Below are 26,133 nucleotides of genomic sequence, written 5' to 3'. Positions count from 1 at the left end.
ATATTTTTAAAAAGAGCCCATATGGATTGTTGCTTATATGGGCAATATTTAATTGTATTCATTTTTGTCTCAGCCACTCAAGTTTAAGTCCTGTTTTCAACAATCATGGTGGTGTATATTCTGTCTTATTCCAGGTATTGCAATATCAGTCCTGTCCTTTTATAACTGTATAACACTCCTTTCTATGCAGCTCATGCATTAGACACCCAGTGGACACTGTTCTTAATATGCACTTATTCTTAGGTAACTCAGCTCTACATTTGTGCGGTGTTAATGAGTAGTGGCAGAGGTATAATGATGAGCAGCTGTCCCGAAGGATGCTTTCCTAATTAGAAAGCGTTGGAATGCAGCCATTTTAATTCCTGCATCCTCTTTGCGTCACACACACACGCACACACACACACACACACACACACACACACACACACACACACACACACACACACACACACACACACACATTCTAATGTTACCACCCTGAAAGCAGCTGTTGGCATTGCTGCCTGCTATGGGGTTACTTGTAACGTTTTAATGTAATTTCAGGGGTAGAGCTTTAAATATTGCAATAATTGCTTTTTATACATTGACCTGCAGAACAGTGGCAGTTACTTTCTTCTCGTTCTTTTATTCTTTCATCATACAAAGGCACTTTTATTTTTTTAAGAGTGATTTCAGAGAACACGTGACCTGAGCTGCTTGCAAGCTCATCTGTCTGCCATTTAATTAAATAGCAAAGGCTGTAAAAACTGGAACTGAAAAATGTAATCCAGGTTAGTTTCTGACCAATCAACTATACACTCCATGCTACTACTGCTGGCAGTTTGTAGTTGGGTCTCTTTCATGTAACTGTGTTCAGAGGTGGAAAGAGTACTGACATTTTCTACTCAAGTAAAAGTACCACTACTTTGATGAAATTGTAAAAGTCTGGTCTAAAAATATACTCAAGTAAAAAGTAAAAAGTAACTTGTTTAAAATGTACTCAGAGTAAACGTTACTTAGTTACTCTTTTTAGCAGTGGCGGTGGGGGGGGGGGGGGGGGGGTGTCTCGGTTAGGGTTAGGACAAGGGGATATCATTCTCAAACTAGTTGTTTTAATTAAAGGTATACCTTTTCAAATTACAGTGCAATGACAAAATGAATTATGTCGACACACGACATTAAAACATTTACGGAGGTATCTTGTGCTATTTTAGTGCAGACCATCCCATAAAACATTTTCAAACAACACAACCATTGAATTGAAGGTGGCATAAATTGTGGATTCTGTAAACCATCCTTTTCTTCACCAACAGTCATACTGCAAATCTATAAATCAAAACGGGTCAAGGTCACAAAATGTAACTTTACCTAAATGACCCAAAGATGACCAAACTCTAAGTATCCCTGTAAAAAAAAGGCTGTCCCCTGTGCACCATTCGCTTAAAGCTCTCATGTCCAACGCTGCCCTGTGCACATGAACGCATCATGCTCTCTGCGTGCCTGTACCATAGACTGTACATAAAATGGACGTAACATCTGTGACATCTGGTTTGTGGACTGCTGCTTGGAAGCGAATACTTTCGGATCTGAGCAGCGCCATCTGGAAAGTTTCCGGTGCATGCTGGGTAAAAAAAAACACGGATTATACTTATATGGGCATCAGGAGGAGCATGAGGCGCCCTCTTGAACCTGTGAACCAATCAACCTGTCAATCACGACGTAGCCACGCCCTAATGCATACCCTGCTTTATCGTCAAATATAAAATCAGGGAGGCCAAAATGTCCCAAATGAACATCATACTGCATTGAAGAAGGCTTTAAACTAGCGATTGAGACCATAAACACATTTTGAAAATGTTTACTGAGGTTAGAAATCAAGTGAGAAGTTGGTGAATTCTCCATTGACTTGTATAGAGACGGAAGTCCTTTTGACACCAAAACGGTCGCCCCCTGGTGGCCTTTTGATAGAATGCAGTTTTAAGTTACTTCCACGTTGGCATCATTTCAGAGGACCGGAACTCCCCGCCTGGCCTGTACCTGCAGAGTGAGACCAATGACGTCACAATGCTTAATGGACATTTATCTTACTGTGCGTCCATGAATATGTGAGTTTGTTCTGTTCTGTTATATGTAGCTATGAGCGCTAGCTGCCAGATTGTCATAGGCTGCAGTAGTTTATGAATGCTAAGTTATTGTATCATGCTAATTAACGCTTCTGTACAATCCTGTTTTTTTATTTTATTTCAGCATTTCGGCAAAAAAAATGTACTCAGTAACAGAAGTACAGTACTTCAAACAAAACATACTTAAGTAAAAGTAAAATTACTGATTTTTAAAACTACTTTAAAAAGTACAGGTACACAAAAAAACTACTCAATTACAGTAACGCAAGTAAATTCGTTACTTTCCACCTCTGACTGTGTTAGGGAAAGTGATTCTTGGTGCACATTATTCCCATAAAATCTCCTGAGTCCAGACTAGTGTCATTGTGACCTTGTCAGTGCACTGCACACATGTCTCACATGTCTCTGGGTGATTGGTAAGCAGTGGCGTGCACAGATAGACACTAGGTGGTGCTATAGCACCTGCCCTTTGCCCTCTGGACCAAGCACGTGCCCTTTAGAAAGTTTGGGTTTTTTTTGTTTTTTTTTAACAGTGTACTGTATGTGGCCCATGCTCGACGATTAAAAGCGTGTGATAATAATGCCCCAATATGTGCCCTCCCTCCTCCTCTGCACACACCTCTCTTCCTTTGTCAATGTGAACGCGCAGAGCGGACTCAAACGGAGGCGCGTTGCAGTGCACAGCTGCAGCCCACACACACCTCTTCCTCTGCCCCACCAGCCAGGTAACACATAAATGAATCGAGTCAAGTGTATAGTTTGCCCCCTAAGCCTCAGTTGCCAAGCTATAGCAACGCTAGCCCAAATCAATAATAGATATGACATGATGACCACCGAGGTGGATGCCGCTTTAGAGAATGGTAATGCTCACTCTTCACTCCTCACTTCAAAATGACACTTTGTACACTTCTTTTGTTCTGACGGGAAAAAACGTATGTTTCTTATTTTGCAACCAGTACACTGATCTATCATTGTAGCTGCCTAACTTGCTAAAAACCTCCATGTGTGTATATTCCAGAGAAATGAGACAACAGTGATTGACTATAATAAGGCAGCCGGCAGTTCCACATGCCGCACAAAGTGCCCTTATTTTTCACTGAGCACCTGCCCCCAAAAATGTCTGTGCATGCCACTGTTGGTAAGGCTGCTTTTGCAGGCACTCCAAAAAACCAGCTGGTACCAAACTAACACACTTTCTTGCTCTAGGTTCAAGTGCAGAATACAAAATATAGTCACAGCAATCTCCACATGTATCTGGAAAATAAGAGTTAATAAGAGTTGTTGGAGTAATGGAGGGTGAGGGGGCTGCCTTCACCGACCTAACAAGCCTGGTTGAATACCTTCAGCACAAGGCGTTGCAGTAGTGCATTATTCTCATCACCATCAGTGCACAGATGTGCTTCAGCTTAAGAGAGCAATGTAATGTCACTGTTGCAAACTGTGAGTGTGAACAACATGTCAAAAACCAACATGGAAAAGGAATTTTACATTTAATCAATACATTAACATACACATACTTGGTCCATTCAATCCAAACCCTCACACCCTATATTCACAGTATGTTCACTGTCATCACTGACAGTCATATAGAAACAATGCTGATAGTGTCACCATAATAGTCAGCAAAGTAAAACAGGTGTCAGATTAGGATAAATAGGAGTAACAGGGAGACATAGGAGAAGTTAGCACAGGGCCCTCAATGGTGGATGGTAATGAACAAAAGCCAGAAAAGCCTGCTATTAAGGTCAAAGAGTGGTATTGATGAACAGATGGTAGAAACGGAAGAGATGAGAGAAGAGTGTAGGTATGAGAGTACCATTCATATAAGTAAAAACACATACAACATAAATCTCTCCTCTTTGTACTTCCATTCCATTCATCCTCTATTATTTTCATACCTTGAAACATCAGCATACTCTGTGTGTGCATGTGTAATGTACATCATGTACAAAGATATATCAGAAGTCTTACCAGTTGAGCTTGAAGCCTTTCATCAGTGCAGAAAGTGCTGTCCAAAAGCCATCGCCAGGTCTCCTCAATTAGCCATTCAGTCATCCTGTGCCATATTGTTGTTGCTGTTGTTGTTGTTGTTGTGTGGTGATGGTAGAAGGAGTTGGGGGTTCAGTCCTGGGACTCGAGGCCTTGCAGCAGTTGCCCATGGAAGGGGCAGATTGAACACAAAATGCATGGATGGCTAAAGCACAGCCCTGCTATAAGTTCAGCACGCAGCCTCTTCCGGATGCTTTCAGCCTCATCTGAAAGTGTGTGTGCGAGGCGAGCATGGATGGCAGTGTGTGAAGTGTTTGCGCATGTCTTTATGCCTAGGTGAGTGTGTGTGTGAGGATACAGCAGCAGCAGCAGCAGCAGCAGCAACTGCTCACACGCTCTCTCTCTCTCCCATATGCAGCAGACTCTGTCTCTGCAGATGAAGACGTTTGCCAGACAGAGAGAGAGAGAGAGAGAGAGAGAGAGAGAGAGAGAGAGAGAGAGAAAGCAACTGAGCATGCTTTGTTACATTCATCCGTCCAATCCCCCCATTCCCCTTAGCCTAAACACCTCCTAACTTAACAGAGCACCACTGCCACTCTCATGCCAAGATCTATCCATCTCTCTCTGCCTCATTTAGTGACATACACTGGATGCTCTGACAGGGATTACTGTCTGTGTTGTTTTGGTCAGTCCTGGCAGCTGGCCCTCTAATCTCCTAATGTGTGTGGTTATGTGTGGGTATGTTTTGCATGACGACAGTCAGAACAGAAGACCAATTATTTATTTAAATATGCATGAAAATAGGAAAAAGGAAGTATTTATCTATGAAGGCAAGTGGATAAGTGACTATCTTAATCACTATGTGTCATTTATTCCTGTGGGTCTGCGTTATGTTGAGTGAATTTGTGATTTAGGATTTTTACATGCAAAGACATGAGGGTGAATGTTTTTTCCATACACATCTGGAGGGACAGAGAAGAAAAGTGACAAATAATGCTACCTCACTGTTCTGCCCTCCCCTCTCCTTGTCCCCAAGACAACTCAAATGGCACTGAGTCACATTGCCCACAATGCATTGCAGTATGGGAGGCCAATTTATGTCACACAGCCAATGATGCACCTGTTACTATGGGAACCTCTGAAATGCCAGGGACAAAATGCGGGAAAGCCCGAAGCCACATGGAGCCTAAATGATTCACCTATCCTCTATCTCACATCATCAGTCATAAAAAATATGAATTTAGGTGAGAACTTTACAATAACCAGATGATGTGTCTCCTTAATGGATATCGTCGAGTTTTACGACAGCTGAACAGATTCAACTTCAACATGCTCAGACACAGTACTATGTACTCAAAGATGGGTAAAAAAAAGTGCTACAATTTCAATAACTGTGTGAAGAAGATTAGTATTCATTCCCTTAAACATCTGTAGAACATATAAAGGGTACAATCTGTTGCAAGGAGCTTTATCAGGTGTTAAACTGAATTTTAAATGAAGATCCTCGAATTGATCTTCAAACACAAGGTTTTCCATTTATTTATTGAGACAGTGCCACTTAAATAAGTCCCATTGGAGTCGTGATTCTCTAAATGTTTTAATGACTTCCTTATAATGGAAAATATAGATTTTAGGCACTTGGTGCAGTTATTGCGGTCTACACCCGAGCACAATTACTGTGTTTACACCTGCCCAAACAAATCACAGCAAGGAGCTGATTCCTTGAAGGGTGGCTGAAGCTGGTCATTCCACACTTAAGCCAGCCATCCAATTGGCCATCTTACGGCTTGGTGTAGATACTGCCCTTGTAGAGGCTGCTCCCTCTCGTGCCTTTATGTAGTACACTACACAACCATCTGCCTTCAGAGTTTCAGAGTTCCACCCTCTGTGCCATATACTGACGAACTACAGAGGTCATGGCCAGATCCCAGAGTGCTCATCCATATACCGATTAACTACAGGGCTTTGGTTGCTATGACATACACTGCCCAATATGGTCTAGACCAAATGCCTGTCACTGATGCCTCCATTGCTTCTCTATTTCTATTCTATTTTCTATTCCAAGGGATACAGCATTTAGTTCAGGTATCACCCCGACTAGCTGTTGTCAAAGACCCTCTGAGGTCTCTGGCTCTTGGGCGGAAAATTCCAGTGCTTCTAATGAAAGGCGCCATTGAATATGTAGAACGTTTAATTCAATTGAAAGGGTTCTACTGAATGTATTTCTTTGTTTAAAGAAGGATGGCAGCTTGGTGGCCTTGATCTCAGGCAGCTGAAACAGTTCATCAAGGTTCTTTGTTTTCACATGGTTTGCACAGCAGATGTTCCTCAGGCTGTGTCATGGAGAGACTGGCTTACAAGCACTTACTTAAGGGTCTGGTCTGGTCTGGTCTTTCTTCATTTTGCCTTTGAGGGACAGGTGTACCAGGAAGGGTTGTTACCATCTCGACTTGACCTGTTTTTGTGGATAATCAAACTGTAGACAATCAAACATTTGATGGCCAGAAATGGGCTAATCTCAGATGTTGGTCTGGTAGGACTACTTTTCTCCTTGCTGTTGCATTTGCAAAGTGAGCTGGTGAGCTTCATACCCTGTCCATTGCCAGGGACTGGCAACCCCAGAACCTCGTAGGTCTGAGGCTTTCAGCATTTCACATCAATCAGCATGTCAATTTTGCAGTTTTCATTCCGCAGCCAGAGGCATAGGAACTGCATGCTAATAATTACTATTTAATTAATACTTTGTCCAATAAGTACATGAATGGTAAATGGGCCGTACTTATTGCACACACATTCACCCATTCACACACTGCTGGTGCAGCCATCGGGAGCAATTTCGGGTTAAGTATCTTGCCAAAAGGACACATCGACATGTAGACTGGAGGATACGGGAATCGAACCACCAATCTTCCAATTGGTGGATGACCGCTCTACCTCCTGAGCCACAGCCGCCCAAAGGTGTCCTCATCGTACTGTGCCCAAGCACGTTTGCCCCATAAAGTCCAGATTATTTGGCTAGTGTGAGTGCAAGTGTACCATGCTAGAGTACGGTTCACTTCCCTGGCCCAGTGCGCTTGGAAGAGGTGTGCTTGAGCAGGGTACACTTGGTCACGCATGCGCACACGGTTACGTAGACAACGCGCGAAACGTGGTGAAGATGTATGAACCATGCGACCATCCCTCCACAATAACAATAGCAATGGCGGCGTTGAAGGGCTCAAGTTGGTCAGATGAAGAGGTGGAGTGTTTAATTGAGAGTTGGGCATAGGATGGCATCCAGCAACAACTGGACAAGACAGTCATAAAGTTTGAGCCATGTTTTCTGGTTCATTCTCCATCGCGCTGCTGCAACCGTGTAAAACAACAGTCACTTAATGATGACGTTGTGCCATGCGTATGTCGTATATCAACGTGATGACGTATGTGTCGAAGGCAATCGTGCTTGAGTACACTTGGGTTTGAGGTAATGTGAGTGCGGGCCAGCGGGGGACAGGGGAGGGGGGACATTCGTGCTTCAGCAAGGTACGGAACAACTGGCCCTAGTGTGAGTGCGCCCTTAAAGTGACATCTGTGCTGTAGCTACTTGGGCTTCTTCCTTTAACTTTTTCCTGCTTCTACAGAGTGGTCGCCCATCATCCTTTGGGAACAGTGGTCTTCTCTGTTCGTTCTGTCTGCAGCTGAGGCGCAGTGAGTACAGATTTCTCGTGACCTTGTTGGTATGGGTAATCAAGGTATATACCACCTCTGACAGTCAGGAAGGATGAAACAGAATGAGAGTTACGCATGTAACTAAAGTTTGATCAATTCTGGATGACTGACAGAATTCATTGTCAAGATCCTGTAGGAGATGGCTGCTGGGTGCCAGGGCCCTTTATGATGTTGCTTGTGTCACCCAGGTCAAATGTGTGACTCATGTATTATCCTGCTCATGCATGCAATTCATGATGCCCATGTATTTCATACTGTCTGATGATCATCTGGAATACATAGAACCTACATTCATAATTGATTGTTTTACAGTTAATGTTTGACCAAACACTTGTTTACACATCTAACAGATGCAACATTATCATTGCATTGTGTTTTGTGGCCAAACACACACACACACACACACACACACACACACACACACACACACACACACACACACACACACACACACAAAAACACACAACATGAGAAATCTAAGCCCAATATTCACTCCTCTGCCTCTGATTTGGTCACTTTGAATTCCTGAGAAAAATATCAGTGTCTTTAGCATCTATATGCCCCACTATTTTCACTAGCTAGTCTCTAACTTTGTCTGTCTGCTGTTTAGTGCTGAGCAGTCAAAGTCAAAGTGTCTTTATTGTCATTATATTGTGAACAATACAACAAAATTAAAAGTGCTGCTCTGTTAGGTGCCGCAAATAGCGGATCACACTCAATCACAGATCATACATGCATAATAAATAAATAAATAAAATAAAATCAATCAATAAAAACAAGAATATTGTTACTTGAGTCCGTTCAGGGTGCGAAAGAAAAAAAATTCAGAGTAGGGTTAGGATTGGTTCAATTACGACCACTCACTGAGTTAACAAAATGGTCTTCTGCGTTCAGGGTACTTTGTCTGTCTGCTGTTTAGTGCTGAGCAGGTAATCTGCAACACTTGTTTGCAGTGGTGAGAAGTATGCAACAATGAATGATTTTTAAATGTAGTCATATATTTGATGAATTTGTCAACAAATTAGAAATAAATGTGCTGAACATCCTAGCTGCAAAGCAAAAGAAGAGCTGACATGCTCTGTGTATCACTGCAGGTAGTGTCTCTGTGGTACTAACCCTACCCCTGAAATCAATGGAGCACTTTCTGTTTTCTGAAAGATATTGAGCAGATTAACCACAGCATTTCCTTAGCTCTGAGTTACACTGCATTACTTCAGCCTCACATTGATCTCAGACAAGTCCCTTTGGGGTGGAACCAGAGTGGCAGAAGCGTCATGTCTGGCAAGGTGACTGGTATTACGATACCATTGATAGCTGTGTGATCAGTGTAATTGTACCTGCATGCTAATGGGGATATCCTGCTGGAGATCTCTGGAGACCCAGGCTCAGTTCACACACTGCACACACACACACACACACACACACACACACACACACACACACACACACACACACACACACACACACACACACACACACACACACACACACACACATTCCTGCATACATAAGCAAAGAAATATGGCTACATACAAACCTCACAGCGGCACTAACCCCACTTCAAGAGACACACAACAGCAGAGGTAAACACAATTGCTGTGTGTGCATATTTTAAGATTAACCCAAGGAAAAACAAGTGTAAGTTAAAATCATTCTGACAAAAACTCAATTTACAATGCCTATGGTGTTTTAAAGTTATATAATACAGGGATTTCTTCATTCATGAAGAAAACCTTCTCACTGCTACTGTAGGTGCTCTGGTTTAGTACAAAGACACTGAAATTGGTACCATAACTCCTTCTCACATTCCACATGTTGAGGGCTGAAAGCATCACTGACCCTAGCATGCTGCTACCCTTTAGGCATTAAATCAATGATCTTATTTAGTAGCCTGTGGTAGGCTGTTCTGAGTTGCCTTTTCATCTGCGTTTGCATACGCATTTTAAAGTCTCACAACATTTGGAGATGGATGCAACAGTACACATTAATAATTATGTACTTTCAGCCATTCATCTTTATGAATAAACACAGGACTTCAACATATTTTAAATGTTTTTATCCCCCTCTTGTTTCTTTTTTAACATTTCATGTCTGGAGGTGCACATGAAAATGATCGGTGAATCATTAGCATTTAAACAAATATTTTAGAAGTGTGTGTGTGTGTGTGTGTGTGTGTGTGTGTGTGTGTGTGTGTGTGTGTGTGTGTGTTTGTGTGTGTATGTGTGCATGAAACAAGGGAGAGAGAGAGAGAGAAAGAGATGTTTTTGTTGAAGTGTGTAATAAGATTCATTCTAATGAATGTAACAACTTAGATGAGAGAGCAAGAAGAACAAACAAAGCATTTCATAGAGGGGACAAATCAGCTTTCTTTCACTGGCATGCACTCATTTTTGCACAACACAAAACAAAAACAACATAAAACAAAAACACTCCCCACTAGGTAATATCAGGGTTTCATTAGATGCATAAAATAATTGGTTAAGTTTTGAATAGACTACTTTTAATTTAAAATTGAAACATGACAATAGAAATGTTGGAGTGAGTCTGACATGGAACCTCAGTCAAAGCTCAAGTCAGAAATATCCTCCACCAAAGCCATGAGCTTATATTTCAGGCTGCAATATTTCAGCATCAGACCGCAAACCACTTACTAATACACATTTGTTTTGGAGAAAAAGGAAAAAAGAGTTTTGTGGATAAGTTAAGAGACCTGGTGTATATGGTATGCATGAAGCAGCATAGGACAGCAAACAGTAGTTGAGGTACATAATATGAAAAAGTCTAATTTATTCTAAGAATGGCATAGTGGGGGTTGATCTTCACTGAAATCAAAGTGTTTGGAAGGACGAATCCACTTTTCCCTCCACGTCAGAAACTGATTAAACATTTCAGAAAAGAAGTTTGATGACAACACTGATTTTTCTGCCAACCAGCAGCCACATAGCTTGACTCTTACCAGCCATACATATCAATAGTAATTTCCTTTTCAGTACCAGAGAAGAATGCATTTCTTACATTCTATAATTGTTGTAATTTGTGTGACCATGTCACACTCTTCTGTAGTGATAAAGCATAAACTCTACCAACCTGATAGCCTACTTTACGGACACAGTCACAGTTCTGTAAGTGTGTTCTTTGTCAGTTTAACTCATATCTGTCTGCTTATAACACAGCTGTAAACTCATATTACACTTTAAACACATGTGACATAAAACACATTGATAAAAGGGGCTGTTGAGAACCAGATTTCTACAAAACTCCAACAGATACTGTAGCATCAAAGACAAGTTAAACATCACCCTTTCTTTTAGTGAAGGTAAAGAGGTGCAGAAGAAGGCAGATGCTTCACATGACGTGCATCACCATACTTTACACACCATACCTATACTTTACAAACCAGTCAAAACCATGCATGTAACAGAATACCTTTACTGTGTAATGAACAGCTGATTTCACAAGACACATGGAGCAAAAATGTCACTAAATTGATACATATTTTAAAAAGATTATATGTGTCTAGTTATTAAAGAGGGATGGAGACAGAGCATGAATACTGATGTTGTTTGATAACTAAGTAACACAGCAGAGTAAAACCTGAAACACCCTCGATCCATTTCCAATGACACCCTGAAAATGTTTCTCCTCCATACCAACAGAGGGCACTAGAGGCTTTGGTGGGTCCTATTCACTCATCAGGTATTCAAACACTAACATCTATTTAACATGAAAGGTTTTGTTTGGTCTTTGTGTCAGTGTAGCCTAACTCCTGAAAGAATATTGATGTTATGGAGGTAATATAAGAGTTCACAGTATTTTTTGTAGTACACAGCCTAACTTAAGAATATCCTAAAACCACAAGCTCAGCAAAACCACACAGCTGCTGTTTCCATAACAGGAGGAGTTGGAAAAGATGAAATAATTGCTTTTCAGCACATCAGAGAAGGAAAAACAGCCTGATTTAAGAAAAAATTTGTACATTATAAGCTGTGATGTGATGATGAATATCTCTCACCTCAGGTTTCCAGCCCCTCTGTTAGCTCTAGAGAGAGAAGGATAAAGAGTCCTTAATGTTGATGAAAAAAACAAAAAAAAATATCATACATGTTCTTAATCTCATCTGTAACTGATGGACATTGTCTGTACAAAGAAAACCATGAATTATATTTACTGTACATTTACATTTATTCAGTTGCTGACACTTTTGCCCAAAGAGACAAATAAGGCACAATGCAAACCACAGTAGATCAAACAGAAGCCTTTAGGATTCATTTTATTCCTTGACTCACTGTTGTTCACACATTTTAAAGAGTCATTTCACAGCTGCAAAGTCTGTCACTTCTAAACACTGAATCACTTCTATAATGTGCAATTATTTTAAAGTTCTTTTTCAAATGGTACCCTATGGCCAGAAAACACTAAGAAAAAAAGCTGCAATTACTTTATTGCTCTAAAGAGACCACAATGCATTGCATGTGCTTGCCAACTTCTAGCCAACCTTTTTGTGAGGGCTCGTCACAAAGGCTTCAGATTGTGATGTGTTTATGGAAGATGAATGATAGATAGATAGATAGATAGATAGATAGATAGATAGATAGATAGATAGATAGATAGATAGATAGATAGATAGATAGATAGATAGATAGATAGATGGATGGATGGATGGATGGATGGATAGATGCAGAGGGAAGTTAATGTCATTCATATACATGTACGCCCCACATTATAATCATAGGAAACAATTTGAAAATGTGTAAAGTTGCCCTTCAAGGCACTATGAACAGTTACTAAGAGTGCGTTTATATGGAACCATCTACTTCTGTTTTAACAGCTGTTAATACGCAAACTTCAATAAACTTAAACTTGAATGTCTACAGGATTGTTGAAGGCACACATATCATATAGTACTAGAAAAAATGTAAATGTACTTCAACCATAAGTGCTGATGAACCGTATGAAACAAACTAACTAATGTGGACCAACAAAACAAATGGAAAACCAAAAAAGACAAAAAAAAACCTAAAGTTTAGATACCACCTAACTTAACATATAACATTACATAAGAAACAGTTTCTAAAGTAAAAGTCTAAAATGTAATTAAAACCCTAACATTTATGTGTAGCAATCAGTGAGAACAAACAGTTGTGTAGTTTTTACCCTCAAAGCACAAGATAGAGCCAGTACAACACATATGCATTGTTAATCAAATTCGCAGTGACACTCACTTGACCCTGTGGAAGGCCAGCCTCCTCCTGAGAAAAGACACTCGCATATGACAGCCCTGCTTGATACCCACGCCACTCTGGACCACCATGGTGACCCATTCATTAACTACAGTCTCACTGTATCAAAACCCACTGGATGGAGAGCTGAGCTGCTGGTAGCAGATCACACAAATACATTCTCTTCTTTTGCTTCTTAAATCCTCAGCAGACTCTTTTGTTTTTTACTCCTCTTCCACGCCTCCCCATAAGAATTTGCCTTTCTGTACCTCCCTAACATCCCTCTCCTCCAACCATACCTCCACCCTCCCTCTTTGCTCTTTCCGAGTGACCCATTTCTTCTAGGCTGTATATCTTACTCCAGTGCACACCTGCTCACATTCTGCACACTTGCAGGTACGGTGCTATGGTATCATCCTGCAGCCCACAGGGATGTGCTTGCACAAGGATACTGCATTTTTCATGTGCTGTCTATGCAGAGCTGGTGTACTGTGTGTATTAACTGCTAAGTGTGTATGTGTGTGCACGCATACATGCCTGGAAGTCTATGTAAACACAATGTCCACGTGAGCATGATTCTTTTGTCCTTCTTATGTTTCCCTGGTACCATGCTTCACTAGTGAAAGTGTTGACACAAGTTGTGCAAATGGTGCAATGCAGCATCAGTTCTTTTGTGGGATGAAAGAATACAATGATAGATTAGACTAAATGTGTAAGTCAAAAAAGTGAAGAAAATCATTATAAATTGATATGTCCACTGAATATCAACTAACAATCATCAAGCATGTGACCTCTTTCCTGTTATATGCCCCTCCTGACGTACACACACACACACACACACATACACAAGCAAAGAAATACGGCTACATACAAACCTCACGGCTGCACTAACCCCACTTCAAGAGACACACAACAGCAGAGGTAAACACATTTGCATAGTGATAAATCATTAACCAACCTTCATTTCCACCAGAATAAACCACGAGGGAGCCTCCCCATGAATAAATGCACTGGGGCTTTAGGTGACTATTGAGCAAATTTCGCACCACTCAGAAGCGCTGGATAAAAACACTATCTAAATGAAGCACAGCGTACAAAAGGTTTCACTTTTTAGTTTTAATTCAACATGAGATAACAGATAGTTTATACAATACTGAAGTTGTGAGCTCATGTTTTTCTACAGTGATCATTTGCCAAGATAAAAAAAAGACTGTATATGAATGAGACTCTGGTCAAGACCCATTCCTTCTACTGTGTGTTATTGACAATACTAGTGTTGCTCACATTTAAGAGCACATTTCCAATAAACTGAGTTGTGTCACCATGTTCCATCATCTATCTGATAGTCTACAGACATGAGCTCTGTTGTCTCAAAGCTGGACTCTCTCTCTCTGTTCTGTGCCATAAATCAACCTCAGAGCTAGAAAACACTGCAACACATTTTCATTGAACCAGTGACCTCATGTTCGGTAAAATGCAGCCTATAGAGGGCAGTAGAGTCTTGTTAGTGTTTGACTTATTTACAGGAATAAACTGTCTCAACTTATATGATAATGTTTGATGATTGAAATAAAATGGCACATATTGCACCTTGATTAAAAACTTCTGCTATGGGTTTAAGCCTGCATGTAGACAAGCTGACCAATATTTGAGTTTCATATGTACAGAACAGTGGTCATGAGGTCTTTATTCGTGCGCTGAATAAAGATTTGTGAATTTTTATGTACACAAAATGAGATGAACTCTGCTCTTCTGCCCCGACAACAACTTGCTGAAACTTCTGGACAGTTTTCTCATTAATATAGCGCAAACTACTAAAAATGGGAACGTGGGAAAAGCTTGTGTACAGATGGTGACAGGACATAAAGTGTTAAACGTAGAAGTTTCTGTGGGAATGGAAAATAACACTAGCAAGAAGAAAAGAAAAATAACACCAACAACAAAAAAACTGTCTGAAATGCACTGTTCATTTCATCATTTATTCTGCTTCAAATTCTTACTCTTGTGGTGAGCGTTACTATTTTAAAATAAAGTAGAACAAAGACACATCAATTACTTTCAATAAAATAACATTATAGAAACATTTATTAATATATTTACTATATAGTAAAGTCATATATTGACATGAGAAAAATCCATCCAGGACAGGAAGAAGAGTCAGCTCCCCCACCCAGAGTCTCACCCCACTCTGGTTCCCTCGCTATACCCACCACAAGATCGGTACTACATCCTGTGCCTCCATCCATCCAACTGGGACCCTGATTCTGACCTCATTCTTTCATCCCTTACCCTACACCCTCATCCCTTCATCCCTCATCCCTTCGTCCCCAACCCTTCAACCCTCATCGCTTCATCTCTTCATCCCTTCATCCCTCCACCACTAACCATTCTACCTTTGTCGCAATAAATCTTTAGAGTCATATTCGCATTTGTGTGGTGTTTGTTAGTGAACTGAGGTATTATGTGATAATTATGTGATAATACTAGTTCTGTGAAGACTGTCCTACATGGTCTTTAGTCAATTGATGACTATGACTATGTGACAAACAGAGCAAAATGTTAGTTTATGAATGTAAAGCCTGGAACTGCAAACAGGACAGTGAATTCAGTATTTCTTGGAACACTGTTTGTTACAAAGATGTTTGCATGTGATGAATCTCATGAAGGTTTGTCCTGCTTACCTGCCCACATGAGGATAATGAACATCTGTTTTGCATGTTCCTTTTTCTTCTTATATAAAAGTTGCTTTCCTGGTATAACAATATATGGGATACAGCATGGTTTCACAAGTTTAATAAATACCCTGTAACATGACAGACAACTTACCAAGGGTTTGTCTGTTTAATTATCCTTACTGATGAACTACAAGCCACAGTCCTGCACTTTGAAAGATTCACTCTGCAAAGAGTCAGGCAGTTTGTCCTGAGGCTGTGATTCATAAACTCTGCATCTGCACATTAGTAGACACGTTCATTTCATTTCACTGACTGTCCAAAAAAATAAATGTCAAACAAACAAACAAACCCTGAGCCCAGGTGGAACATTTGAATGATGTTTTTGAGCAGTTGGTGTCTGACCAAAGATGGCAAAAGTATCAAAGTGTGACCAGATGACCAAACACAGCTGTGCTTCTTGCTGACATGCTACATTGTCAAAAGGAGACTAGTTTAAATCCACTGTTAAATGACGGAATGGCTCATCAGTAATTGGATTTTGTCCAAGGTGTTATATCAACAGCCTTATGTCAAAAATGACATATGAACATGTGAAATGCTTATATATGATGTAAGTTTCTTCTACATTACATTATTTTAGCTTTTTAAATTCACTTCCCATGTAATTATTTTCCTACTATATTATCTACTATCAGTCAATTGCTTTTTTCATTCATTTGCAATGATGTAAATCCATCTTCACATCTTAATGAATGACTTTATTCAAACTATCATCACTTTTTTCCTTAAGCATGGCTTTCTAGTTGATTTGAAAACTATGTAACAACTCATCCTTCTCCACTGCATAATGCAATAGCTGCTGTTCACCACTAGAGACCAATATTGGCTGCACAGTGGAATTTAAAAGCTGTGCTCTGGCCATATGATACATGTTTAACAGGCCTGGTGCTGAAAGACAAACAGATCAACAAGCTGGACAATATTAATAGAAACTTTGTGAGTGGATATTGGCTTCTGCACAGTCAAAGCTGACATCATACACTAAATGCCCCGGCCCCTTCACTACTAATCAGTGTTACGGTCAGTTGTCAACCTGTCAAGCAGTTACCTTGGATACACCTCCAGCTATTTAATAACGGCCACCTTTGACCTCGAGTCTGACCAAAGTTGAAGCATAGAAGGTCCTGCTGTTGCTTTGCCTCATGGGAACAGTTTCATTTCTAATTTGTTAGTTTTTTAATCTGTTATTATTTACAATGAACTTCCAATATGTACAATCGCTACAAATAGAGTCTGTCACTGCCTCAGCAGTTTTATATGTCAGCTTACTTCGGATACATTTCCAGGCACAGGGGACCATATGTTGGATGTGCAGATTAAAGGGGAATTTCAGAAATAAATCTTGTAATGAAAATCCTATTAAATGCAACAAATTTAACATGTATGTGACAATCTTAGTATCTTTACCAAAAATAAATTAAATAAAGGAAATATTGCTTGGGGGATACTAGCCTCTTCCCTGATAAATCAGCAGGACACATATGGGACAGGGATCTGCTCATTTTCACCAAAATAGTGGGATAACAATCATTATTCTTTCTTTAGGAAGTGAAGGTGATGGGAGATATGACCACTGACAACTTTTCACTGCATTTGCTCATCACATGAAAACAATGAAAACTGATATACATTTTTTATCAAACTAGTAGTTTGACTTCTTAAACACAGAAACTGGGTAGAAAAAAGAAACAAAGTCTATCTTAACAAGAATAAAGACAGTAGCTCTCTGTGCATCTCCATTGAAAGTTTTATTTTTAAAAAAGAACAAAAGGAAAAAGAAACAGTATTGACTTTCTGTACAAATATACATTTTCACTGAAGCATAGACTATATACTTAGACTTTTTGGTTAAGCCCACATCAAAATAAACACTGATATCACTGAGAGAGAGAAAAAAAAACAGGAGTCCTTTTTGGCACTGTGTTGTTGCCATACTGTACAGTGAGCTATAGAAGGACTTTAATATTTACACATGAAGAATTATCAAGAAGGTACATACTTTGTATTGAGTGCATACAATAAACAAACCTGAAATCAACCCAAAACAAAATAATATTTATGAATTTACAGTTTGGTTTATATGATCATTATATTTGATCTATAGGAGTATCATTTCTATATTATATAAGTTCTGAGGCAAAAAAGAACACAATTCTTTCTATACTTTAGTATCTGTAACATGCATATTACAATCATTCCTCAGCTTTTATCAGGAAATTTTACCCCATAAATTTCTTTTAACTTTACACTGTATGCATGGTAGGAACACGGATAAGGGTGTTACTTTCCAGCTGGAATGGAAATTAATAGAAATATGAGGCTTCTTTTAAGCTACAGACAATAACTTTGTTTAGAGAAATGTGACCTAGTCTGCTTCATTGATCAATCCTCTTTGCTCTGATATATTTGAACACATTCCAGTGGAAAAGTGAAACATTTCTGATGGGCAGCGAGTGTACTTGTGAATGTAATTGAGCCTTGTGGATAAAAAGAAAATCAATCATGCCCTGCGTCCTACCACATCAGAAGGCTATATGAGCCACATTCACTCATCTACATGGCCTCACTCTGTTGGCTTTTAGGGGCATTATGGGAAATTCAGAGGTTGCTTTGAGTAATCAGGGACTCCTCAGGTGTTGTCATCTTATCTTTCAGCTACCAGGTCTATCAGAGCTCTTGAAGCCAGCTGACAGAAACAGAGACACAAATTGCCTGCTTTATCTAGCTGGCCTGGTAATGGCCCATGACTCAACTATTAATAATGGTATTTGGTTGATATAATCCAAAAATCTGCCCTGTAGAACTATTTCTCAACCATTTCTTTAGAGTGATAAATTGGATTTTGTCTAGTTATGGTGACACATCCAATCATTTCGGCTCTTGGTTTCATCCAATTTAGAGCTTCCAGTCTATCTATCCACTAAATGTATGGTGATGGGGAAAGAGGGAAATACTATCTAACTGGTAATTTGTCGAATATCCAGTGCATTAATGGAAAGTCTTACACAGTTGCTCTGCAGTTGGCCTGAAAGAGACATTTCACTCATGTAAAAAAACAAAAACATATTTTTTTAAATGTATTTTATCATGCATATATTATGCCATGCAGATAGGTTTGATTTCATTTATCCAGATTTTGAAATATCCAACCATATAAAGTGAAGTCTTTCAGAGCTTTGGGAAATATTTAAAAATACTTTTTTTAAATTAAAATCAAACCTTTAAATAAATATTTGAAGTGTTTGGTCAATTGTCTGGTGGTCACCTCAGCCAGTAAGTAATCTTAACACAGAGAGCTTAACGGTGAGTAATCCTAAACAATGATTTGTGTGCATCCGGCAGTTTAGGAGACTGGCATAATTTACAAGACATTACTGTAGGAGATTAAAATACTATCAGAATATAGCTTCTAGGTTATCTGGGGATAAGGGCACCTTGTCTGCTGTGGACCTGACAGTGTTTGTTTAGTCTATACAATCACCATACCAATTTACAGTCCATAAACAGATCCAAGGTTTTATTGGCTATTGGACTGTTTATTTTCCTGAATGCTGATTGGACTGCCCTAAACCACGTAAAGAGGATATGTAAACCCTAACTAGAGTGTATGGAATGTAGCAACAATGGTGATGGCAGATATTACCTTCACTGTGGTTTGCAAAAGCGGGGGAGTCATTAAAAGGACATGAAGATGGCAGTATTGAGTGACACAGGTATTGCTCTGTCCCACCTACGTGGGTTAGGTGCTAGTTAATAGGTGGCAATCACATTCTAGTATAAGACAGAGAGGCATCATCACTGGTGCAACAACATAATTAACTGAAAGCATGGTCATCTGAAAAAGCAAAACCAAAAACATATCTCTAAGTCGTTGTACAGTAACTTTGGCTTTGAGCACAACAATGAGAACACTCTGTCCTTGGATCAAGGTTGTGCATAACCCCCCCCCTGCCCCACACCATGCAAAGAACTGGAATCAAGTGCAGTGTCATGGGAAAGGAGCAAGGGGGTGGTGAGACTCACAAGACAAGTTGAAAGAGGAAAAGGGATCAGAGGCAGATTATGTATTGAAGGGAAGGAATGTGATTGTAGAATGAGGAATGGAGAAGGATCAGGTTTGTCCTCTCTGCTGAATGGAAGATGAGGCACAAGGGCAGGATTCACTCTGTCCTGTGTGTGTCAGTCTGTTGGCTATGGCTGGTATGTAGTCGGTAAGTTATAAATGGAGCTCTCCCCCCAAACCTACATTAACTCTGATTAGTGTCATGTTCCTTGTGAAAGACAGCTAATTTGCAATGTGATGTACAGTAAATTGTACTGTATGTGTTTGATCATTACAGTGGGCACATATATGACTAAAGGCACTCTATTTCTAACATATTAAGTGTATAAGTGTATTAAGAGCGCAGAAGCTGATGGTATATTTGAATGATTCAGTGAGTCATTTAAAACTCTCAAAACAAACATTTTAACATGGGAGAGTTCAACTTATTGCTCCGAAAAAAACTGTACATAACATATCTCATTTAGTATCACATTCATACAGCTTTTCATTCTTAGATTAAAAATGAAGGTGTGTGACCCACAAAAACAGGATAAAAGTAACAAAATAAATGTAAACCTTTATAATATGGCAATTTCTCAGTTGGGCTTCTGCTTAACCCGATAACAATCTTCAAAAATATCAGTACTTCAGAATCCTACAAATGAAATCTCACAAAAAACAAACAAACAAATCTCACATGCTTCTCTGGAGACTCTACAGATCTTTACAGTCATGTATGAACAGTGGGAACATACAGGTGTCCAGAATTGATCCATTATTAAAGTACTGAAAATAGAAAGTTGTGCACATCTACACATACATGTACACCATTGTTCAGTTGACACAGAAGAAGCAGTGACAAAGCTAATCATTTACTGTATGTCTGTGTTACAACATGTGACTGACACAGGGATCGATGGATATATGAAGTGTCCACATGTAGTCTGTTTATACAATCAGAGCCATTCATACCATTTACATAACAACCTACAGTTAAGCTACTTTCATCAGTTCAGTCATAGGTGCAGGGAATTTTAATTTGCGACAGGCGTGAAGTGGTGTAGTGTATGCAGGAAGGTATTCAAGATTGTTACACTGTTAAAAACATACTGTGGAAGAGGTGAGAGTTATTTTGCTTTACCCTTATGAACCTCTTCAACTGTGTCTGTGAACAGTCTGTGGTCTTCTGCAGAGAGAATGAAGTTACCATGCATTGTCTTCATTTTATGTGATTCCAGTCTCACACTTTCCAAATGCATCCAGTTCACTCTGGTTGGTGCACACCTCTTCTTCCGTGAGCAGCAACCTGCAGCTTTAGTTTCAACACCTACTTGTCATTCATGACCTTCATCAGAGATGTTGCTCAGATGACAACACGAGAAGGTGTTCTATTACAGTGTTAGTGTAAAGCAGACATTATCCAAGAGTTAAATTGCTGAATGTGTCCATCAGATTGTGAATGGTAAGAATATATGTAGGTAATATGAGAGGATCCTTATCAAGACTAACTCTTGGGTTCAGCTAGTTGCCATGTCCTGAAGCAGCCCTGGTCTGATTACAGTCCACTGTCCATCTCCTCTACACAGTCTGAAAGGCCTTTGTTTGGGCAGGGATCATAACAGGAGTGGCCCCCATGCGGGTCAGGTTCCCAGGGCCCAATTTAGGGGGAGGGCTGGGCTTGGAGTTGGAGGTAGATGTGGAGGTGGGTGTAGAACGGGGTTCAGGGGTCTTGGGGACTGCCTGATTGTAGCCAGGTGGAGACTGAGTGAAGGAGGCTTGGCAGTTCTCCTTGAGGGCCGCCACAGCAGGGACACAAGCTCGCTGGCTTCTGTGTGCCATGTTGTGTACCATGGACTGGGTGGAGGAGGTGCCTGAGCGAGAGCTGCCAGAACGGGATGAGGACAGGGAATTGGGCTTCACCAGTTTGGCTTTTGGAGCCTCTGCATCCTCCCTGAAATGATTTCAAAGAGTTCCCTCAACAGATCATATCAACATTTGCTAGTAGAGTGAAACTGAAATTGGCCTGGACAAATGCTTACTCACACTGCACTGTCATATTCAGGTTAAGTAAAGTAATGTCATTCTAAAGTCATACACAGTAAACATTAAAAATCCTACTTTATATTTGTACTGCTTAGCTGGAGACAACAGGCGTATCATCATTGCTGTATCACTGGGTACGTTACTGACAGGGAGCAATCTCCACCAGACGGGGTGCCAGATTCATAAGTGTGTGTGTGTGTGTGTGTGTGTGTGTGTGTGTGTGTGTGTGTGTGTGTGTGTGTGTGTGTGTGTGTGTGTGTGTGTGTGTGCGTGCTTACACCACAAGGTGACAGTATAATCATGTGTGTGCTTGCATCACAAGGTGGCAGTGTAATTCTAAACAGAAAGCAACTAACTAGTACTTGTGGGATTAGATACCAGCTTTTTTGTTCAATTACCCCAAAGAGTTTATAGGACAGCAAGCAGGCATTAGAAATATTAATGTTGTCCTTGTGTTGTAAGCAGCCATGCCCCAAATCCATATTTAATGAAAAAAACATAGTTTTCCAACTACTTCACCTTCACAAATGATCAACATGGCATAATGTTGTGAGAATGTCATTCATAGCATTCATAGCCTACATAAGCCTAAAAAAACATTTGGGGCATTTGATTTCCTTTACTCAAAATAGAATCTGTCATTTCAATGCGATATCACACATTAACCAATTCATGTTAACCTTAAAAATGTGTGTGTTGAACTGGCTCCAGGAATCTTTTTTTAATTCATGCATTCTTCTTCTTTGTTCAAATCTGGCACATGAATTAGCCACAATGCAAATAGACGTTATTAACTTATGACAACATGTGTGGGTGTGATCTTCATTTTATACCTGATTTCATTTGGGGTCTCTTCTTCTTCATATTTCTTCATCTCCTTTTTGCGAAACACCAACCAGATGATAAGGATAATGAGAAGGACACCAAAGGATACACCAACCACTGCCCCTGCTACCACGCCCATTCCCCTTACATCTGAAAAAGTAAAAAACACACACACACACACACACACACACAGTTATGTCAGAAAGAATATGCTAATACTGAGCTTAAAGGTACAATTGACACTCAAACACAGTGTCTAGTGTGATATTTTTAGTAATAGGACATTCATCTGTAAAATAATGATAAATGATGCTTTCCCTATTCTAACTGTGAATACTACAACTTCAACAAGGTCTAAGCTGAGTGTCCACAAGTTGTCCCAATAATCTTACTGCACATTGGTTACTACAGTATATTCAATGCTTTGTTTTCTAAAAGCCTGCCATTACAGATCTTAAGTTATAGCATTGTGTAACTTGTGGTAAACTCACTTGGGAGCAATAAAAACTTTACTACAGCAAATAAGCAAGAGATGTCATTGGTAGCCTATGGAGGAACTGCTGATTGATTGACCTCATCGATAGTGACAGCGGCAAGACCTGCAAGTAGCAGCTGCAGTGGCAGTCAGTGGGATATAATCATATGATGAAGCTGTGTTCCCAGATAGGTCAGAGAGACAAATTGAACAATTTATTGTTAATATATGGATTGTATTCAGGGTGTATTCAAATTAAGGCCAAATCTTCAAAGATTTACATTAGTAAAATGTGCTAGTAAAATACGAAATTTTACATTGAGTGAATTTTACATCCAGCACAATTTTGGATGTTATGCTCTGTTCAGTGCCATCAGTTTTTTCCATTCTGCAACATTATCAAAGTATTATTACAGCAGCATTATTACAGTTTTTTGTGTTCATCATTCATTTTCTTTATCATTTTCAATTATCAAATGCACATTCAGTCAAGATTAGCTGAAGACAGTTTATAGAATGAATCAGGTGATTTTCCTGTTGCCAACAAGTCTCATGAAGCGAGATGGGCCATATGCTCTACTGCTGTCCTGACAGTAATAAAACACATCAGTGATGTGTTTTAATACACACACCGCTGTGGGTGACATTCACTACCATGAACACATACACTGTAGTTTATTTTGACCCACACACACCTTCCTGCTGCCAACAATATAAAATAGTAACCGATCGGCTTGAGCTGACAAACACAGACTGGGAGGAGATGTTGGTTTTGGTCTTTTAATGGGTTTTCTTGGCAATAAGAAAAATAAGAAGGTAGTATGACTGTAGATAATGGGACATCAATGTATTTAACACAAGCTATTTTTAATGCTGCCTCCAAAGCATTCCCTTGTAGTCAGCCACATAACAATGTGGGACATTTATTTTATTTTGTTAATGAAGGTATATCAATGTTGCACTGTTGGATTACAGGCAGCAGTGTGTGAAAATCATCCGGGGTGCAAGTAGAACAGAAACTGAGCAGGAGAAACACGTGTGCAAGTGACCTTATCTTCTGAATGAAAAGTTTGAGATTTTTTGCCCCCTCAGGTTTCAGGGTTGTCTACTCACAGTGCATCTTGACCTCCACTGTGCAGCTCTCTTCTCCCACATCATTGCTGGCTGTGCATTTGTATACACCAGCACTCTCTTTGGTCAAGTTCCTCAGTGTCACAATCTCTGGGTTTTTCAAATCTGAAAAAAGACATACAATTGTGTCATTGTTTTTTGTTGTTGTTGTTGTTGTGGTGTACATTTAAAATTAGATTTCTGTTGGTTTCTCTAGAGTCTAGCTCCATGAAGAACTGATCAACACCACTTTAGAAATTAGAAAGAAAAAATAAGCATGTTCACTGAAGAGGAACATTGACATTTTCTACATTTTATATTGAATTTAGGAACAGGCAAATGCTATTGTAATGATGTGCATTTCATGGTAATAACAAAGCTTGAGTAGCATTATTGCATAGCACAAACAGGTAACTATAACAGGGGTTGGTGTCAGGAGTAACATTAGAAAAAAAACAAGTTTGTTCATTCATTTAGTCTACAGTGGAGACATGAAGGCAGATAGAAATGCTTCAGTATGTGTTGAGAAAATAAACTGCTGGAATGTTTGTTTGTTTTTTACAAAATTAAAGAATCTGGGGGGAGCCACTACTCCTTCACATTGAAAGGAACCAGCTGAGGTGGTTTAGGCACTTGGTCAGGATGTCTCCTGGACACCCCTCTGGAGGTGATTCAGGCACGTCAAACTACTAAGAGACCCTGGGACAGACAATGGAGGGATTAAATATCTCTCCTGACCTGGGAACGACTTGGGATCCCCCAGGAGGAGCTGCAGAGTGTTACTAGGGTGAAGGATGTCTGGGTTTTCTTACTCAATCTGATGCCATCACAACCCAGTATCATCATCATCATGGAGTCATTGTTCTATAGCCATTATACTGTGTAATCAACATTTACCTCATAAAGTTAAATTAGGGAAAAAAAGTTTTCTAATTCCACTTTAAAGAAACATGCTTCACCAAAATGCTTTATGCTAGGTGAAACTGGTTTTATTGTCCCTTTCTGAGGTCTTGTATAAGACTGGTCAGAAGAAGCAAATGAAGAAGGAGAATATGAAGATAAATTGTAATAGACCTCTGTCTAGCTTATGACAGCAAATTGCAGGAGTTGGTGCAAAAAAACAATAATGTCAAAGAGCTCAAACATTACAGCACAGTCTAGCATTTGTTGAACTCAGACCCTGTCCACCTGGACTGGATGACAGTATTTTGCTTACAGAGCTGATAAAGAGGGATGCAGATCATTTAAAACACCATCACTGCTACACATCTGTCCAAGTCACTTCTTAGCTGTTGTGTCTTTTTTAATTGGATTTTAACCTTTAAACCTGGTATCTGATTAGACATCTTGGTATAACTGACAAGCAGACACCTACTGCAACAGTAGTAAAGTGGACATACCTATCAGGGCTCGTGGAGGCAGCTTGCCACCATACTTGCCCTTGTCCAGCACCCTCTCCCATTTGTAGTGGATGGGATCAGAGCCATCAGCAGACTTGCAGCTCATCTTAACATCCCCGCCCTCTAACAGTTTCCCTTCCATCCAGCACCGTGGTTTCGCAGGCTTCACTGTGGATAGACAATCACACACAAACAAATATATAGGATCGTTCCTCACTGTAGACAAATACATTACATATTGAATTTGCCATACTGGGATTCCATCTGCAAATTGCAGAGACATTGCTGGTCCGTTACCAATTTTATCATTTTTTTAAGATAAAAGGAGATTCTGTCAGTTAGCAGCTGCAGACCAACAAAGTGGAGTGATAGATGGGCATCTTCTCAGGGAAGTATTTGAGGTTTTAGGCTTTATCAGCACTCAGGTAGCTCACTGCAGAAGCACTGTACTATGCTTAAGCCAAAAAGTTGAATGAGTTGGA

The 26,133-nt window shown here is 39.8% G+C and overlaps 1 protein-coding gene across 1 annotated transcript in view; it reads right to left on the bottom strand.

The window, feature by feature from the left end:
- Positions 1 to 21,325: 21,325 nt before the first annotated feature.
- LOC133994317 (CXADR-like membrane protein) overlaps positions 21,326 to 26,133 on the bottom strand; it is a 53,933-nt gene continuing 49,125 nt past the window's right edge. The window contains exons 4-7 of the mRNA XM_062433559.1: positions 25,652 to 25,819; positions 24,255 to 24,377; positions 22,675 to 22,816; positions 21,326 to 21,749 (exon numbers count right to left, since the gene is read on the bottom strand). Of these exons, the coding sequence (XP_062289543.1) occupies positions 21,377 to 21,749; positions 22,675 to 22,816; positions 24,255 to 24,377; positions 25,652 to 25,819 (806 nt within the window). The 3' untranslated portion in view covers positions 21,326 to 21,376. The remainder of the gene's footprint in view (positions 21,750 to 22,674; positions 22,817 to 24,254; positions 24,378 to 25,651; positions 25,820 to 26,133) is intronic.

Source organism: Scomber scombrus, chromosome 14, assembly GCF_963691925.1.
Source record: "Scomber scombrus chromosome 14, fScoSco1.1, whole genome shotgun sequence".
NCBI lineage: Eukaryota > Metazoa > Chordata > Actinopteri > Scombriformes > Scombridae > Scomber > Scomber scombrus.
Note: the sequence above shows the minus strand (reverse complement) of the source record. Positions and strands in the feature narration are given on the sequence as shown.